This window comes from Ischnura elegans, chromosome 2 (assembly GCF_921293095.1).
Source record: "Ischnura elegans chromosome 2, ioIscEleg1.1, whole genome shotgun sequence".
In the NCBI taxonomy this organism is placed as follows: domain Eukaryota; kingdom Metazoa; phylum Arthropoda; class Insecta; order Odonata; family Coenagrionidae; genus Ischnura; species Ischnura elegans.
In genome coordinates, this window is record NC_060247.1 from 126,146,795 (window position 1) to 126,167,836 (window position 21,042).

The window sequence follows — 21,042 nt, forward strand, 5'->3', positions numbered from 1 at the left end:
ACATGTTTAAAACTTAGTTTGGCACTTCAAAATTCTCAGCGAACATAAATCGGACCTTCGACAATATGTTGCTAAACCCCAAACATGAACGTTTTCTACGTAAGAAAATGCTTTGGAAAATTTTTCAAATTTGAGAATCTTTAAAATGTGGCAAAGGTCTACTCTGAATACCCTCAGACTTTCAAGATAATAGTTTAAGTTTTGATGAAGTAATACAGAACGAAAAAGACCACTGTTGGAATTTTCACGGAAAAACGGATGATTTGCGATTGCTGCTAAGTATCATAGCGATTGATTGTGACTTCCGGATAGTATCGTGACTAAGCGGGAGTCTCACAATTTGTTTACCTCCCCGATTGGTGCCGGCATGCCCCTAAATTATCTTAACTTTTATTATCAATATTCCATATTGGCGTTTCATAGTATTTGCTAGCATTTCCATAATGTTTCACTCTAACGGTATTCATTATCTTGAACAGGTAGGTACTCAATGGCATTTAGTGGGGATCATTTGGCGCATATCTAATGGCAGGAGATGAGTTTTCCGACGCAATCACCACGCCATAAATATGTAACTTTTTTCGCTTCATACACCTTCGTATAAATTGTTCAAAGAACAGCGAAAAGTAGATACTCTCAATATTAAAACGTAAACTCTACAAATCATTCATGATACCTTTCGTCACAAAATGTGTATCGCAACGACAGTCATTCCGCTTTACAAATAATTAATTATCCTGTTCTGTACCACTGGCAAGGCCAAAGCTAGGACAACATTAGGGTAGTTTCCTTCATCAAAGAAAACGAAAGGCATTGATTGCGATTCGTTATCCATCAACAGTGCATTCATAATACGCAAATTATTTTGTTTTAGAAATCCCAGTTTAGACGAATTTTAATAGTCAATTTTAACCTCATTTGAAAATGGCTAGATTGGCGCCTATGCGATGCCACTCCACGTGTCGTCACAGCAACCTATAAGTCAGGAGTTTTACATTGTCTGAGATTACCAATGCATGCATTAGGCACAGATCTCAGGGAAAAATCCCTTAATAATCACCAATCAAAATTGCCTGAGATCGGAAAGTTTCCTTCGTTTGATAGGGTAATAATCCTTATTTAAGCCAAGCGCTACCTGTTAGCAGTATACTCTGCTACCTGCATCGTAGCGGCGCTCATAGCCTCGCACCAAGTTGGCCTCACACGGCAGCAGCCGGAAGCAGAACGACGTCACACGGGCTTTTCCCAGCATTCATACTTAGCCGTCGCGTTTTCGCGCGCTTGAAAATTTTCAATTTCCATTTAATCGCGAAAAATAGATATCGTCATTTAAAAATCTAAAAGCGTGAAATACGTACTCTAGGAGTAATAATCTTTCGATTTAGGCAATAAAAAATAGTAGGGTACCACCCTATTTACATGGGTGTTCACTTTGAGAAGGCCTTGGATTTTAGGACGGGTTTCCCGTATCTTTAAATAATTTGGGAGGATCCCTTACACCCCACCTCCAGCCACCTGCGGCCTTGATTACCGGAAATATTATAATAGATTCACTGGATTTAATACAAAAGAAATATTGAATCGACTGGGGTTGGGGTTCGGTGGCTACAGTGCTGGTGTCCCACCCCGTGGGCCAAGGTGGCGGTGGCGGAGATTTTCCCCGATCCTTGCCTGAATGCTTTGTTGAGGGCACTTTAGGAGTAGCACTCCGTCGGTCGTATGGGACGCTAAGCCGTGTTAATTGGCGTAACTAGGAATATCCTTTGGGAGGAACGGAATGGCCTGGGGTGGAGACTCTCCCCTCCAGGCAACGGGGGCCACGGAAAATTTTTTGAAAAATTAGATGACTAGATACACATTTTACGTCATTTTGACCCACACCTTTGACTAATAATTTAACTGTAAGCAGATGCAGTTGTTTAAGTTCAAAACCAGACAATAGTTTTAAATAAAGTTTTTATTTCTCCGAGGCTTTGGGGGGGGAGGGGGATCTATCCTCTCAACCCCCCCCCCCCAATTATCACGCCACTGGCCGTGTTCGCTTGGCTTCTTTCGTTATGAGCAGGTTAATGGCGACGCTGGCTCTCCTTTCTTCCTTCTCTATAATGCAAATTACATTAGCTGGAGGTAGCCTCCTCTAAATACCATACCAATACTGTAAAAATGACAGATAGCAATTCCGATCGCCCGGTTTTCAATGGCCTAAGCAGTCCGTAGCGACGCAAAATGGAATACAAGAAAACGTAGCTAATATCCCAGCGGCGGATAAATATGGGGGGCGCAGAGGGTACGCCCTCCCCCCTTGCGGGGTTGCCCGCATTGCCGAACATTGTAGAACCACAATTCTATCGTTTTTTATGTCATGGCATTTTCTTGCATATGTGTATAATCAGTTTGAATAAAACTTTCTAAAACTCTGCATGTGACTTGATTATTTTTCATTACGATAAAATATGGGTAGCTCAAAATATCTTTTGCGCCGCCCCCCTCGACTGTTTTCTGTATCCGCTACTGTAATAGCTGCAATTCCCTTTTCGGCTTTAGTGGCGGTAGCATACTCCCATACTCCTCTCGCCACTCCCAAGAGGGCCAATCTGATGATTGTTGAGCCGGGCAATTGAAGAGCGCGACGCGATAATCAGCCGCGATATCATCAACCCTCCAAAAGTAAATCCGACAACGCCGCTTGGGTTTCATTTTTATGGAGGATTTTTTCTTCAAAAATTTTATCTTACTTAGATCAAAGTCCTCCTTTGGCGATCTTTCAGCACGAAGAACATTCATCATGGGGCAGACTTGTGGCCTGAAATTTGCATCGAGAGGAACTTGGGCTGTGTGCGGGTTGCCTATACTGAGATTTAGTCCTCATCGGAATCGCACGCATCGGAAAACCATTAATTTCAGCAAATCAGCTACATTTCTCGTTTGCAGAATTCTGATCAATAGCGTAACTATGGGGGGATTAATTAGGGGATGTATCCCCTTCAAAGCCTCAGAGAAATCAAAAAATTATTTAACAATCTTGTCTGGATTTGATGCATAATAACTGCCTCTGCTAAAAGTTAAAGTATAAGTTCCAATATGATGTAAATTTTATTTTCTGGCGTGTTATTTTTCAAAAATTTTCCTGAACTCCCCGTTTACTGGGAGGGGTTGCCCCCTGTAATCCTCCTCACTCCCCCCCCCCCCAATGACCCCTAAACCCCCCCAAAGCATATCTCACGTTACGCCACTGATTCTGATAGATAAAGTCATTATTGCTTGATGGCTTACTCCATCAAATGTAACTAAATATATCGAAAATAGAAGATTCAGAGAATAGATGGCCCTCTTATCAGTGGTCTCCTCGTTGTATCGGGGTAAGTCCCCTCAAGAGAAAAAATACGTGGAGGAGGGCTTCATGGAGAGCTACCAGCAGGCTACCTATCTGTCTTTTTGGGGTAAATTTTTGATTTTACTTCGGCCATTGGAAGACTTAAATGTCCTCTCCTCTTCGAACTGATAGTGGTGTTACTGGGGCAAAGATGCGTTGCCAGAGCCACGCCTAAATGGATGACGTCATCAGCAGATTGCATTTTCCAATCACAAGTAATTTAGAATTAATATGATTGAAATTGGAGCCCAATACAAAAGGACTCTGCGTCCTTTAAGTCGGCACTCGAATGAACGATCTCAGTCACCGAGTCATTTGTCTCTTAAGAAAAAATATCTAACTTGAGGGAAAGTGCGAAACTTATTTCCTTAGGTATGAAGTTTATTCATCCATAAGCACAAAATATTATTTTTTACACCAATTCGTAATCTCGGAGCAAAAATAAACAGTGAAATTTAAACGTACCCGAGTAGAAATTGTCGCCGGAGCTTTGCAGAAACAAAGGTAACGAAATTTCAGGTAATATTTTGAAGATGCCCAGCGTAGTTAAAAAAAAGTATCTATAATTAAGAAATATATGAGATATAACGTTTTCAGAAATTTCTTTTGAAATTATGCATATTCTAAAAATAAATAATTTATATAAATCTAAGTACATCACACCACTAATGATTACTAAAACACGGCATCAAGTATTTCCACATCAAAACGCCTGCATGGATGCAGGGGAAACTGTGGTATTTTACACAGTTATGATGCGGTAAAACTCGAAAAATGCAGACTAAATTCCTGATCTGTAACGTTAGAAAACTTCTAATATGTTACCATATCATTTCCACACGTTCTGTTGAAGTCCCCAGAGGTTGCCAACCGTTTCCATGGAAACAGCATTCCTTACTGGCCGATTTCTTATATGACTAATGATAGGGAAATGCGTAACCCTTATATGGCGGTGAGAGTTGATGAGATGTGGGTTGCTAAGCAAGAGGGAAATTGAGTGGGATGAAAAAGGGTATCTGGCTTAACCTTGCGGCAGTTAAGTTTTAAAAGTAACAGCATTATTCACAATAAAATAATAAGTAACAGTAATGAACCCCTGAGCGAGCCCTCAATGATACACTCCTGGGGCCAGGCTCATTAGTCCTAAACGTTTATTCCCTCACCCCAGGAAAATGGAGGACTAAGGGAACATCTACATCTACAGGTACATATCTTCTACCCCACAAGTAAACTTGACAGGCAAGTAGCTGGGGATGTTAGGACAGCAGCCGTTTACTTATAAAAAAGAAATGCTCTCATGAAAATATGCCTAACATTTATTTAAGTCCTATATCGTGCCTGGGAAAAACGAATTTCCATACCTATCCTTTCGGCAAAATATCTCTCTTAATTAATAGTTTCTTTCAAACCTGGAAATGAAGTGGAGTTCTAGTATGATGAACATGGGGAAGAAAAGAAGACAGCGGAACTGCTGTGGTAAGGAGCCTGCCGACGCTTTCTGAATATGGATTGGAGCGGAAATAAAAGGATTCAGAATCCCACGCCGTCATTTGGGTGATGTGGGCTGCCACTAGCAAAACCGACTTTACTATTCCTAAGAAATGGCAGACCATCCTATGAATGATCCAAAACTTTTGTTTAGGTGAAATAATAGGCAGAGGTCTTTGATATTGGCCGACAGACTGAATGCCAAAACCAAGGTCATAAATTTATCTCTCGAGAAAAATGTATTTCAGTGGGAAGTTACCATAGTCTATCATTTCATCAAGGCTATGAGGGGTGGATATGAATGATTTTTTTATTTAAAAAAAGTAGAAAAACAGTTCTCTCAAACTTTATGGTCTTTTTTGGTGAAATTATTTATTATTTTTTCCCCTTTTGTGGTCAGCGTATCACCAAATATGTACTTGCATAAATATGGCTTATGTTAGTGCTGAATCTTATGCCATGAGTACCCCATTATGAAAACACCCTTTCATCGATATATGTACCTGCATATCTATTCATAAACACCCTACCCATTACATGCTTTCTCTACATCAACGATGAAATTTGCCATGGGAAAATCATTTGCCTCAAGCAGGATTCAAATTTGGCTATCCTGATTGATGGCCAGACTTATTACCACCAGTGGCACAGCAAGGGGGGGGGGGTTTGGGGGATAACCCCCCCCCCCACCCCCAGAGCTAAGAGAAATTTTTAAGTTTAATCCATTTTACTTAATTGGATTGATATGACTAATAGAATAGCGTAAGGATTAATAAAATATCCTTCATTAAGCCTTAAAACTCACCAATTTTCAACCATTCATCTTAAAATTTCACAATTTATTAATCTCGCACCTACCACTTATCCTGGTGAGTATTCCATACCCCCACACACCCTGGTATTACCTAGTTGCACCTATATCCCCCCCCCCCCCACCTTAATTCCTAGCTGCACCCCTGATTACCAGGTGGTGACTTTCAGATTGGGTTTAACGATCAAGATGCTGATGTCTTAAGTCCCCACTGTGGCACTGGAGACAGAGGTCTTGCTCATTAAGTCACTAGTTTGAAGGAATAAGGCTGGGTATTGTAACTAGAAGCAGTGCCACCCACAGGGGGCGGTAGATGGGGCAGACTGCCCCAGGCCACATAGTTAAGAGTAAGTTATTCAGATTAGTAACAGTTCAAATGCTATATTTCTTCAGGGGGGCCTCATGCCCAAACTGTACCCAGGCCATGAGAAGTATGTGGGCAGCCCTGACTCGAAGCATACCTGAGCGTCAAATGGGAGATCCTGTTCAGAATAAAAACTAAGCCAAATGTTTTTTCCATGACGAATTACATCATTGGTGTGTATTTGAGCTTGCTTAATTAATTTATAGCATAAGTTTATCAAATTCATTTTTTTTTCTCAAATTTCAGGCCTTCTCAGACTTCAGAGCCATTCAAAATGGAGTCGCTGTTGACCAGCATTCTGATGTACTCAATGGCTGCATGTGTAGCTATCCTCATGCTGCCTGTATTGTTGATAATGGGGCCGGTCATCATTTCATACATCACCACATCAGGGAGAAGGACCCGTGAACTCATCAACAAGATCCATGGTCCTCCAACCTTTGCCTTTATGGGAAATGCTGCCGCATTCTTCGTTTCACGTAAAGGTTGGCAAAAAATCCACCCAAATAGTAGATTTCAGTGATTTTATAAAAGATAATTCAGCAGCTGGAAAGGGTTCATAAAATAGCAATCAATATTAGGTATTATTGTGAAATTCAGACGAGCCTTTAAAATGAATATCATGAAAGGTTGACTCAACTTGATTGTGTCTATTTTAATGCTCACTTTCAACAGTGCTTGGTGGATTAAGCTTTTTGCATTGTTTTTTATCAAATAATTTTGATGTTACTGCCTGCCTAGAGCGCATACATTCATTGATTTTCATCCATGTATGTACGTACCTGAACAAATGATTTGACTCCCATTACGGCTATGGTGACTTTGAAGGTCTTCATAAAGCCATCACATGTCAGTAGTGGTACAGGAAGGATGAGGATTGCTAATCATAACTGATTAAGTGAATTTCCAAGAATATCATAATCATAGATATTTCACAAAATAACTGTTCCTCTGATTTAAACAAAATTAACATTCTAAAATAGGGAAAATTATTTGGTATAAAAATGTATTCACAAGAATTTTTCCACATATAATTGGACATACCTAGAGTCAAACAATGGTTTCATCAAAGAAAACCTTCAAAATCTGGGTTTAAAAAGGATTGCAAGCCATCTTTCACATCCTATATGTATACATATATCCAAAATGGACAGAGCTAATGGGGATAGTATGTACACACATACATCCCTCCTTCCAGACATATCTTTTTGTCTCACATTCTTGCTAAAGCACTTACTGTTAAAATGAAAGCAAGAGTTGAGAAAATATGGTAGATGAAGAAAGAGAAATAGGGTATTTGAAATAAAAAATTTTCAAAAAGTCCTAAAGCCCAAACATCCATGGGCAAATTTAAGAATTTTTCAGGGTTACGCATAAACGATGGCCAAAGTATTTACCCACTTGTAGAGGAGACTGCTAAATCGAAAGGGGGGAATTATGCAGCCTTCACTGCAAGTAGTTACTAATGATCAACTAAGGAATTGTTAATTCATTTGAATTCATGTATATTTTACTTTGTATGACTACATACTTCATAATTGGAAATTTCAGCCAATGTAATCACTTTGTAAAGTAAAATTATGTTTTCACAAGTGACGATGATATCAAATACGCTTGTGCCTTGTGATATGCAATGACTTTGTAATTGGTGGAATATTTTATCCTCTCCTTCTAGGTATATTACAATACAGGAAGGAGAACTGTGAGAAATACTTCCCTGTGTACAGATTATGGTACTTCCAGCAACCTATGGTTAATGTTGTTGGACCTGAATATGTTGAGGTGGGTTCTTTAAATAGTTACTTTGGAGACTCGAGATCTGCAATGCATAAAATAATATTATCTGTAAAAGCCCTACAATAACTTCAATCAAATGATTTCAGGAAAAATGTATTGATATGAAGCCATACCTACTAAAAATAAGCAAAGACATGACACATAAATAGTACTGATTTTGAGATATCAATAAAGATATAGTAACAAACATTCATATATACCCAATAACAACTAACTTAAATGTGATGAAGGAGATTGATAGGTTAATATTTTAAGTTAGTTTCTGTACTTTAAATAAATAGAAAATGTGTCAAACTTTATCAAAAGAACGTACAGCTACGATAACATATATCTTATCAACCTCACAATGAATATGAAATGAATGAATGAAACATAAAATCCTATAATGAGGTCTGCGTAACTTGGAAATAAAATTTACATGGATATGCTCCCAACTTTTCTCAATATCACCCACTTCAGGCTATACTTCACAGCTCGAAGCACATTGAAAAAGGATGGGTCTACAAGTTTATGCAACCTTGGCTTGGAGATGGACTACTGACCAGTGGTGGTGAGTATGTAATAATAAACGAGTCGATTGGGCGCTTGAATTCTTCAAGCGGGTGTGTAAAGGGTAGAAGATATGGTGGTGTCAATTGTAGCCTAGTCCTGGGTCCATAAGTTGGTAAAAAGTTCGAAATTTTCACCACGTAATGTTAAAGCAATTCGACATATTTTATGAAAACGCATATTCGATATAAATCTAAAGGTAGTCCATTCTCTTCATTAATTTTTATTAGAAGTAAGAGGAATACTAATATGCACACACACTTCAAATTTCATTGGTCTAACTGAAATAGTTATGAAGATATGTCGTTTTGAATATTTTCTACAGTAATCGAATCGAACTTAAAAAAAGTAACATCTATTTTGAAAAATACGAAAATCTATTCATATTTTTATTAGGTTATACATTTCTATTCATTCTATTCATCGACTATCAATTTAATTCTCAACTATGCCCGTGGATGCTAAATTCTATGCGGTATGGCAATTCGTTATATTTTAAGGAAACGCAGATTCGATATATATCGAATTTGACGCAACATACAAAACATATTTCCCCTGTGCATAATGAGGAATACCAATATGTACCCATTTACCAAATTTCGTTCATCTACCTCAAATACTTATCATGTTATGTCAATATTGGTATAACTTACAATGATTTAATCGAACTTTCGATTATATACTGGCATCTGTACAGTAAATTGCTCATAGCTTTTGGTTATAATTTCATTCTATGGTCATCCACTATCAATTTCCTTCTCAACTATGCCCGTGGATGCTAAATTCTATGTGGTATAGCAATTCGATATATTTTAGGTAAAAGCAGATTCGATATATATCGAATGTGAGACTACATAGTAAACATATTTCCCCTGTGCATTATGAGGAATACCAATATGCACCCATTTACCAAATATCATTCATCTACCTGAAATACTTATCATGTTATGTCAATATTCGTATTTATTGTAACAATCGAATCGAACTTTCGATTATTCTGACACCTGTACAGTAAAATGCTCATAGCTATTGATTAGAATTTCATTCTATGGTCGTACACTATCTATTTCCTTCTCAACTATGCCCGTGGATGTTAAATCCCATGTATTATAGCAATTCGATATATTTTAAGAAAACGCAGATTCGATATATATCGAATATGAGACTACATAGTAAACATATTTACACAACACATTATGTGTAATACCAAGATGTATCAATTCACCAAATTTCATTGGTCTAACAGTAATACTTATTAAGTTATGGCATTTTACGTATTTAGGAAAATAATCGAATCGAACTTTCGATTATACTGACATCTGCACAGTAAAATGCCCATAACTATTGATTAGAATTTCAGTCTATGGTCGTACACTATCTACTACCTTCTCAACTATGTCCGTGGATGCTAAATTCTGTGTGTTATAGCAATTCGATATATTTTAAGGAAAGGCAGATTCGATATATATCGAATGTGAGACTACATAGTAAACATATTTCCCCTGTGCATTATGAGGAATACCAATATATACTCATTTACCAAATTTCATTCATCTACCTCAAATACTTATCAAGTTATGTCAACATTCGTATTTGTTATAATAATCGAATCGAACATTCGATTATTCTGGCATCTGTACAGTAAAATGCTCATAGCTATTGATTAGAATTTCATTCTATGGTCGTACACTATCTATTACCTTCTCAACTATGCCCGTTGATGTTAAATCCTAAGTATTATAGCAATTCGATATATTTTTGGAAAACGCAGATTCGATATATATCGAATGTGAGACTACTTACAGTACGTATTCCCAGTGTACTTCATGAGAAATACGAAGATGTACTCATTTACCAAATTTCGTTGGTGTAACGAAAATACTTATCAAGTTATGCCAATTTACTTATTTGGTATAATAATCGAATCGAACTTTCGATTATACTGACACCTGTATGGTGAGATGCGCAACTCTAATGATTCAGAATTGTTTTTACGATCATCAGCTATTTAATACCACCTCAACTTACCCCTTCGATGCTACATACTATGTGGTGTAGCAATTCGATACATTTTAAGAAAACGCAGAATCGATATATATCGAATATGAGACTACATACAAATTATATTTTTACAGTGAATTATGAGGAATACTATGATGTACCAAATAACCAAATTTTATCGGTCTATCAAAAATATTTAAGAAGTTATGGTACTTTACGTATTTGGTATAATAATCGTATCGAACTTTCGATTATGCTGACCCCGGAACTCTGAAATACGCAATTTCATTGGTTGGTATTCCATTTCTTGGTCTTTCTCAATGTTAGGCTGGCACATCTGTCCCCATTTATGAATATTCCAAGTACTTATTAGCATTCGATTAAATACAATAAAACGTAGGTTCGATATATATCGAAGGTAAGCCCACCAGCAGTAGTATGTTTAACATTGCTCCGTGAAGAATACCAAGATGTACCATTCCTGCAAATTTCATTGGTCTACCTGTAATACCAACCAAGTAGTGCAAATTCGCGTTTTTCAATGGCAGCATAGGTTCGCCGAACAGGCAATGGCGGCCCTTATATCAAACTCATATACCCATCCATGGTGCATGAGGCCTAAGATAATAATTTGAAAACAAAAGAGCAATGCATTTCGAAGAATGGACCGCGATGGTTGATTGGGTATCGTCCCATACTTATCGTATTTCTCCCGTCTACTGCCATGCTCCCTCCTATAAGGCAATGCGCGTTTTTCTTACCGAGTCCGACCTCAAACCGTTTGGCGGGGAGGAATGGCGGCGATCGCCGGGAAACCAAAAAAATAATTTGGGAAAATTTCAAAATGAAATAATTCATTAACTATTACAATACCTAATTAAAAAAGAAAACCCAAAGTCTACCGAGTAGGTAGGCTTGTGCCAACATCTTCGCGAGCTACATAGCTTAAGTTTCGTTCGCCAGCTCTCAAATCGAAATCACATAAGAACGCGTGTAAATCGATATCTCGAAATCGGCTCGACTTGGAAGCTTCTAACCCATGCCAAAAAAATCGGCCAAAAAACTAATGTTTCCCATTTGGATCTCGTCCGCGTGCGGAGATTAAAAGTGGGTCATATCGCGAATTTATTTTTTTTCCATAAGAGCCCATGTTAAAGTAGATCGATATATCTCGAAAAGTATCGCACTTTTTGGCATTTTCAGATTTTTTCTCCCGATGAATATTTTTTTAGTTTTACCACAAAAAATCTCAGCTCGATCGGCCCGGTAGTTTGGGCTGCTAATTATGGTCAATCACGCAATTTTAATGAATTTCCAGCTTTAAATATATAATATATTTTGTCAAACAGAATGTAGGCCATATTTAATGTGCCTACATGAGACAGTGCAAATTTTTTCCTAGAAATAATTATATGTACAGTAAACTCTTGATTTTACGAAGTCAGTGGGACCGGAAAATTGGCACTTCGTAAAATCGAGTTTCGTAAATTCAAACCTTTTTCATAAGTCACGAAAAAAATGTTCGCTTTTGTTTCTTCCGCCGTTTTTTGTCTTTAGTGGTCTTATTTAAACGTTTTCGGTGGTTATTCTCGGTATAATTCATAGAAAAGGCTTTTTGCTATCGATTTATGATGTGAAAAATCGTTAAATAATTATACCACCATAAAATTCCCATTTCTTGTTCATACTTCAACATCAACGATCGCTTAAGAAATTCCCGACCAGTTTAGAAAACGTAATCAAATAATGAATTGCAAAGTTTATTATAAGAATTTAATGTTTTAAATTTGTGGTTAGGAGTGAATAAGAACTATTAAGTATGCAAAAGATAGATATTTGTTTCTGACACCCACGGAATTTTAGCGGCAGCCGGCCTAACCGCCATTTATGTCGCCCTCTATCGCTCAGTGACGAGAAAAAAGAAAAACAAGGCTCTTAGCCCGTTTCCAAAATAACCTTCGTAAGTTAATATTTCGAGTTACTTCGTATTTTCAGCAGAATGTGCTCTATTTTCACTGAGATTCAATTACGATCATAAATAACGTAGGATGTGATTATCTTCTGGCGAATATTTGAAGTAAATTCTGTTTGAGTTCTCCGTCCGACTACTGTGTTCCATCATCTTCGCAGACGTTGCCATAAAAGACTTAATTCTTCATCAGGACTGTATTCTTCATACCGGGTGTGAGGTGACCTGTTCATATAGTATGTTTCTCTCCTTTTATGCCGACAGGAGCAAGGTTTCAACCGGAAAACGACAGGAGAAACATCTTACAGTATCGGAGAAATATAGATAGAAACGTTATTATCCACATTGATTGTTTTCCTACAAGAGACGTTTTATCATTTCTCAATGTGGTTAAGTATTGGTTCGCTAGCGTGAATTCCCAAAAAATGACACGCAAAAACCTGTACCGTCACCTCATTTAGTTTTCGTGTTCCTTTCTCCGCCGTATTGAAAGTTAGGCAAAGGATCATTGACATAGAGAAAAGATTTTCTTAGTTTTAGCACTAAAAATAGTCGCGCCATAATCGTAAATAAATATAGTGTGGAAAGAGCAAAGAAATTAATTTCAATTGAAAAGTCAGCTGAGAAGAAGAGAGACAATTATAAGCGCGGCACCATTTTCCCGATAGTGGAAGATACTTCTTCCGCCTCTCTCCGGTTAATAACTTCCCCCCGTTGCAGGTAAAGATGAACCATGCCCTTCTCCACAATCGGGGAACGTTCCCAGTGGGTGGGGTGAATAAGAGTGGGATGGGGATTGCCTGAGGAAAGAAGTGTGTTCAGCACAAGGACTGGTGAAGGGGGCAGGACAAAGAAGGGTGGGGAAATGGCCTTCAGCTCTGCCTCAGTCTACTTTTGGGGGCCGTATTTTTTTGCGACGCACACAAGCTCAGTCTCCTTAGGGAGGGAGTGAATGGGAAATGCTGGGGAAGGAGGGGTTTGTGATGCGTAAGGGGGTGTCAGCAAGATCAGCCAAAGGCGGCAGGAGGGAAGGGACGGCTTTGGAAAGACAGAACCCCAGCATGGGAGAACGGGGAAGCGCGTGAGAAGAAAGTTCATGGTTAGACTTGGAAGTGCGTCTTCATTACGAGAAGCCTGAAATATAAATTGGCGGTAAATAGAGCCCAGTACTTAAGATATTTAAGTTGTTCATTCACAAAGGCCAGTATATACATGAAAAGATATTATGGCGCGGATTGCATGTATCAACGTCCATTTCGAGATGTTATTAATTTCTGTTCCCATTTATAAAAGTAGCAAATACGAGATTCAAATCGTAGATTTGAAAGAATGATAATGATGAATAAAAATATCTAAATCTATATCCAAACGCACAGGAGCAAAATAGATGAATGTATACATACCGATCCATCGCAAGTAATACCGCTCAAGCTTCTTCCGGTATAGGACTTTAAAATCCTGGGTAATGCCTTGGTCCAAGGGCTGGGACTTGCTAGTCGAGTTCGGGGGTAAAAAGAGGACTCAAACATTAGCCAATTTTAGATCTTCCACGTATTTATGAACGGTGGCATTATCCATTATTAAAACAAATTTGCTGTTCTCTCCAGCAATTTTTCTCTGTAGACGTATAACCGTTTGCTGGAAAATTTCTCGGGTCATCCAGCTGTTTTTATTTGCATGGTAAAAAACGGGGAGGGCTTCCAATTTTACATGTTTTAAGCACCGTGGCCTTTCAAATTTCCCAATGACAACGGGCTTATTTTGTCCGTGCCCGTTTGGTTGACGCACAGACCCACAATAACACGCACTTTACTCTTTCCCCCCCCATGGCACCTTTGCCATTTGAAACCCAGGGTTGCGTCAGGTAATGCATTAAAAAATAGCCCAGTTTCAGGGGCCAGCGAGGGTGAGCTCGTCGAGGAAAGGGTCCCGGATTAGGGACCCTTCGAAGTGCTTCGGCGAAAAGTAGTCAAGTAGTCTTCGAAGTACGTTCACAGCAGTGCAAAGGGTTAATTAGGGGTGTACGAAATACTCCGCGCGACCTTCCTTACATGTTAAACTACGAATTATTGTCGATGCTATGTTTACGAACAGGCACGTAAATAGGGGCATAATGTCAGCCGCGATATTTTAACTTAACTCCTACTCCCCCTAAATTCCCACAGTGAGGTTTTTGGCGACCCATTTCTCTCCAAAGTTGCATTATCATTTACGATTTCGCACTTTTGATGGACCACAGTTGGAAGCGCTGATTTTTTAGCTACTTACGCCGGCGTAACTAGTTTTGTTGACAAATTTTTCGCCGTAGTTCGTATAAACGAATGCCATTTGCTCCTAGGGACCGAGCCGAGGTTCGTAAATTCAAAAAAATTCGTATAATCGAAACTTCGTATAATCGAATAGCGCCATGTATTTAGCATAGGCTTTTCACCGGGACCGCAATATCACTTCGTATAATCGAAAACTTCGTAAAATCCTGCTTCGTAAAATCAAGAGTTTACTGTATACACTTGGAGGTTTAATCATGAAGCCTAACTATCAATCACCATCATACCCTTAGTGATTCGAGCCATGCACATTTTACTGACCCTCTACCATATATTCATTATTACAAATTAGTAGAAGCAACAAATTTTGGAAAATTGCAGCAATGCAACAATGGTGGGAAATATGAACATTTTGATTTTATGAATGACTCAACTTGCTATATGTGATAATTGCAGGTGACAAGTGGTTTTCTCATCGCAAATTCCTGACACCTACATTCCATTTCAAGATATTGGAAGAATTTGTGACACTATATGCTGAGAGCAGTACTGCATTAGCAGAGAAGCTCTCTGTGGAGGCATCATCTGGAGAGGCTTTTGATATAGTGTCAATTGTCTCCCAGTGCACTCTGGAAATAATATGTGGTGAATAGTTAGAACACTTAAAATTACTCATGATAAATTTTGCAATTTTGTCATGATCATGAACTCATTGAAACAATTTAAAGACTCAAAGATATTTCCTTCAATAAAATTTCATAAATAACGTGTAAATACGGAAATCCATACAAAAATTACATGATGATGTAATTTTAAAAAGAACTGGTTCAAAATTCAAGTAAAGCGTGGGACCAAATATAACCCTTAATTTTCCAGCCTTTTATCAGTGAAGATATAGGTGGATACCCACGAAAGTATGCAAGATGGTGTCATGGATTATCAAAGTATTCTTAGAGGAAATAAGTTTGCTTTTGCAATTGCACATCTAAAAAGACAATGTATTTAAATATTACATTTTTTGACCTTCCGTATTATAATTTCATTTTCACTCGTAATTCTGAGTGAATGATTTCTTATACCAATATATCATTTTCTCTCTTTCAGAGAGTGCAATGGGGATAAAACTAGATGCCAAAGATGAAAGCCAGAAGAAGTACATGATGGCAATTAAAGAGTAAGCACACCAACAATGATTTTCACCACCATTTATATTTAACTTGGAGAGCATCTAAACTTGAATTTATGGTATTTTTTAAACTTTTTACTTTCGGTGTACATATTTTTTAGAGTTTATAAGTAAGAAATTTATGCATAATACAGAGAATTTCTCATTCAGTAAATACTTTTCCTGCACACATTAAAAATTTTAAATTATTAGTCATAAAATTGACTTTTTCCTATATAAAAGTTGTTTAAATAATTATTTACATGGTTCTCATAGGTAGTACCTACACAGAGATTTGGCAACACATAACTACACATACGACTATCAACCAAAACCTCAGAAAAGATACTACCTATTTGAGAGCACACAAGTCACATAAAAACTGTTATTTCATCCTGATATGCTTGAACTTTTAAACTATTTTTGACCTAAGGAATAAAAACCATTCTTTTCCAGAAAATAAATCCACTGAAACTACATATTCCTCAGTTTCCATTCATTTCTATTTTGTATTTTGCTATTGATTTGGTCCACATCCCGAATCCCCCTACAAAATAGAATGACTAGGCTTCAGGTAGAGTAATTGGAATGTATTCTAGGGCTGGCCTCAACATCCTTGGAGTGTTGGGAAAGGGTATTCCTGGAGTATAGGTGAATGGCAGGGCTACTTTCCCAGCAATTAGACCATTATGAGGGCCACATTAAGAGTTAAGTTTCATCTTGGGATAAACCTGAGTGAATTGAGGCTGCTGTTTCTCGGGGCACCATTTCTTCCTATGATGCCTATGAAAAAGGTATGCAATCCTCTCTTAATAATGCATCTGTTTAGGCAAGCAGCTATTAGATAATCACCAACTATCATTAAACATTGCTTGTTGAGCTGGGGAAATAAAAACAGGAACTGGAAAGCCACCTTATTGAAAACATCTCTTCTATTTTGCCAGATATTACAGATGAAGGGTGGCAGCTTCACCACCTTTAATCCTATTACTCTATCCCTGGTATAAGAATCCTCAGCGATGAGATTCATAGCAATAAGCTGACTACTAAACACTTAAAGATTTCAAGCTTCATGAGAGATAAAACATTTTTTCAAACAAAATCATGCACATGTTCAAAAATGTTTCTCATTCAACAAATTTTTTCTCAAAGCACACTTCTTTGCCAATTTTCCTTGAGCCTTATCTCGTTAAGTATTATTTCTTATCCATTCTATAAAAAATAATTGATTCAGGCATCAATACTAATAACCACCAGCATTCCCACACCCACCAACATTGGCAGACACAACGGTTGTAATGGGGGCCATGACCCAACTGTTGTGTCCAAGTTAAAATAGTTATAGATAGTTCTCATATAAAGAGAGGGAGGAGAAAATACAAGGTATTTGACCCCACAAGCAACAAATCTGTATCCATGCCTGCTCATAATTACATTCATAATTTATCTAGCATGGCAGTAACCATGAAAATGTATCCTGGACACTCTCTAACCCCCCACTGCTTATTTTTAATACATTTATATTTGTATTTTTTCCTGACAGATTTGGAGAAATTTTTTACAATCGAATAGCAAAGCCATGGTATGGCATTGATTTTCTTTTCAAACTGACACCTCTCTACAGGCAGCAAGAGAAAGTACTCAAGATTCTACATGACTTTACTGAAAGGGTATGCACTACAAAATTACAGAAGTGGTTTACCACCATTAATAAACTATAAGTGTACAAACGAAGAAGTTGAATAAATTCATGCAAATGAAAAATCCCCAATTCAGACTCAAAAGCAATGAAATTCTTCCATCAGAAATTTAAAAATTGAGAACCTAAATTAATTTTATATGGTTACGGTGTGATGCAATTTTTTCTAACATGTTGAAGCAATACGTGCCTTCGGTCACAGAGTACCAAGCTCTGGAAATGAATGAATTAAGACAATATAAATTTTAAATGTATTTTTCCTTGAATAGGATTATTTTTCATAGACTCCCTAACGCTTGTCAATTGGCTCTATAATAACCAACTGTCTTGGGCTTGTATTTAGAAATTTATACTGACAGTAACTGAACCTCAAAAATAATCTGTAATTCTTCCAATACAGCAATGTATAAAATTATCTTTTTTGTATTATATTTTTCAGGTAATCAAAGACAAAAAAGAGGAATACCTAAGAAACAAGGCCTCCAAGGAAAAGAAAAGCAAAGGAGATTCAAAAGTTACAAGTAATAAGATCAGTATGTCTTAGCAATTACAATGATCTAAATTCAGGAATGGTACACTCATATAATTAAGTAGCCTGGATTGAGAACGTTTCATATCAAACCAAACTGAATTGAATTTTGCTTAAAATTTCTGATTGAAGTGAATTTTTTACGCTGTTGTTAGCAAATCCTATGAAATTGAAAAGATTCAATTTTCAAACCTAAAGAATTGCTCATGCAGGATTAGACTTCATTCACCCAGTGCTTCAACTTAAAGGTTGGTTTGTATAGAAAAAGGTAAAGATCATTGATGACAATTAATCCATCATTGCACATACATCAGAGTAAAAAGTGCTGAGAAAAGAATTATGAATGGATTATCCACTACCTACTTTGAATGATAAGATTTGATAAATTCAATCATGTCAGGCATGGAAACATGATGGAACTCCTTCATGATGTATCATAAAGGAAAGACAATAGCAGGTTCCACAATTTATTGAATACTGTGACCAGTTTCAATACATACGGCTGATGCCCTGATAATGATACTATGTATTGAAACCGGTCGCAGTATTTAATAAGTTGTGGAACCTGCCATTGTCTTTCCTTTCTGATACAACGATAAGTTTTGTATTGCCCCTATATTATAATTTATAATCAAAGTCCTATTGTAATAAACACTATTGAAGATTTATTACTTATTGTAAGGTATGATTAATGACATGAATATTATTTAATTAATGGCATAATAATGATTATCTAAAGACAAGTCTTTTAAATTTTAGAAAAGAAGGTTAAAGCATTTCTGGAGCTATTGATAGAGTTATCTGAAGAGAAGAATGAATTGACAGATGAAGAAATAAGGGAAGAAGTTGATACATTCATGTTTGAGGTAAGTGCGGTTTATTCCTGAAGTAACTCATTACTTGCCAATATGCCCATGATATTCAACGGAAGGGGAGAATAAGTCATTTTCACAGTCATTTTTATAATATACGTATCATTACTAAAACCTTAATTAAAACATACCATTATAATGTACACTGAAAGAGAGAAAATATTGATGAAGCATCTATATGCTTGACCTCTAGAATTGAGACTAACAGATAGAAAAATCCACCACCTTTCCCTACGCGAAGAGATGACTTTTTTCTTCCTCCTCTCAATACATACATCCTTCATAACTTATAATCAATTTTGTGATGGAAGTTTCTTTCTGTTTCTACTGCTCATTACATTGTATGGCTATAAACATCCCTAGTAGCACCAAAAGGATTATATCTGTATATTTTTAAGATTTTGAAATACATAGGAATACAGATTTGTAAATCTGTATACCTATGTATTTACCTGTACATATTTTATACATGTCTGATGATCCATGGTCCTTGATGTATACCAGAATCTTTAAAATATACAAATAATATCCTTACCGCGTAACCAGGGATCATCAGACATGTATAAGATATGTATAATATACAGATTTACGACGAGTTATATGTATGTAATCTATATAAAATCCATATTATGGCAGCAGATATAATACGTATTGAAGGGTATTTGGGTAACGATACGCACTTCAATAATTAGCACCGAAGTAATTAGGACCACGTTTATTAAAGCGTGTGACGCAGATACAAGTAGAGTACGTAAGCGTTGACAAGTGCACAATATGGCGGTTCACGGCGGACTCCCGGCTGACTCCGGTGTGCTTCCGGTCCGGTCCCCGTTCGCACATCTGGTGGCCAAGTTTGGAACTCCATCAACTCTACAGGGTCCAGCCGGTGGCGCCCAATGTGGCGAGCTGCAGCACTGATAGCTCCGCCACATCACTCCCCTAGGTAATATGCTTACAGTGTATACTCTGATACGCATCAAATCTAGAAATAATCCTTTTGGTGCTACTAGGGATTGTATGCACTCCGCTAGTATATACAAATGATTTCAGTTAAAAATGAGTTGATAGGCATTGATCAAGCAAATAAGAAAGCTATAATTTCAGGGTCATGACACCACATCCATGGCAATCAGCTGGACAATTTTCATGCTGGCAAATCACCCTGATATACAGGTATGTATGTATAGTGGATTTATTTAGCTGAGATTTGAAATTTTTCTTTCAAAGTCAAAAAGCTACCTGTATTTATAAGTTCCAATGAAATGATCTTTGGATTACAGGCCTGTATTCTCACTAAAGAATAATCTTCCAATATCACTAGCACATCAAATTATGGTTTTGCTAGCAGTGGGCCCTGTCGCCCAGATGGCGGCACAGGTTTTCCCCTATCCCCTCCCATCCATCCCTATCCTCATCCCAGAGGCATCGACGGTCTCCAATCGTGGAGGCGCTTCCTTCCTGTTTCCTTCTCTTCCAATCCCCTCCCCGGGTGATCAGGCGAATCAGTTTCTGGTACTGAATACCGGCCCTGGTGAGTTGTATCCTTGAAATATCCAGATAATCCAAAGCCATATATCCAAAATTTGTATTTATAAGTATGTAATATGCGCAGAGTAGGAATGGGAACTGGAGAAAGGGGAATGGATGGATGGAACTTCCTAGTTTCATCCTCTCCATCGCAGTGGCGTAACTATGGGGGGGATGAGGGAAAAGACCCCTAAAAGACTCAGAGAAATCAAGAAATCATTTAAAAATCTTGTCTACATTTGATATATATTTATATTAACTTCATCTGCTTAAAGTTAAATTATAAGTGCCAAAATGATGTAAAATACATTTTCAGGCACGTTATTTTTCAAAGTTTCAGTTTCCTGGGGGGGTAGCCCCCACTAATCCCCATCATCCCCCCCAAGGCATATTCCTAGTTACGCCACTGCCCTCCTCAATATTCTTCATACAGCTGTGGCAAGTTTCACCATAGACACAATAATTACTTTTTTAATGGTCACAGCAACTTCCTCAGATACATTAGCTAGAGGATGCCTGTTTATCTGCCAGCTATGCATTTCAATATGGCTGGCGGTTTGCAACCAAAGTTGGTTCGTCATATCATGCTGTTGAAGCCCATAATGCTACTTTTGGTGGTGTTTGATGCATC

General features: G+C 37.6%; 1 protein-coding gene across 1 annotated transcript in view; it reads left to right on the forward strand.

Annotated features, from left to right (window-relative positions):
* The window catches only part of LOC124153250, a 57,264-nt gene that overhangs the window by 26,852 nt on the left and 9,370 nt on the right, over positions 1-21,042 (forward strand). Inside the window, exons 14-22 of the mRNA XM_046526350.1 lie at positions 6,283-6,521; positions 7,712-7,818; positions 8,293-8,383; positions 15,076-15,264; positions 15,724-15,793; positions 17,328-17,454; positions 17,923-18,004; positions 18,772-18,878; positions 19,989-20,057. Coding sequence (XP_046382306.1) covers positions 6,283-6,521; positions 7,712-7,818; positions 8,293-8,383; positions 15,076-15,264; positions 15,724-15,793; positions 17,328-17,454; positions 17,923-18,004; positions 18,772-18,878; positions 19,989-20,057 — 1,081 coding nt within the window. The remainder of the gene's footprint in view (positions 1-6,282; positions 6,522-7,711; positions 7,819-8,292; positions 8,384-15,075; positions 15,265-15,723; positions 15,794-17,327; positions 17,455-17,922; positions 18,005-18,771; positions 18,879-19,988; positions 20,058-21,042) is intronic.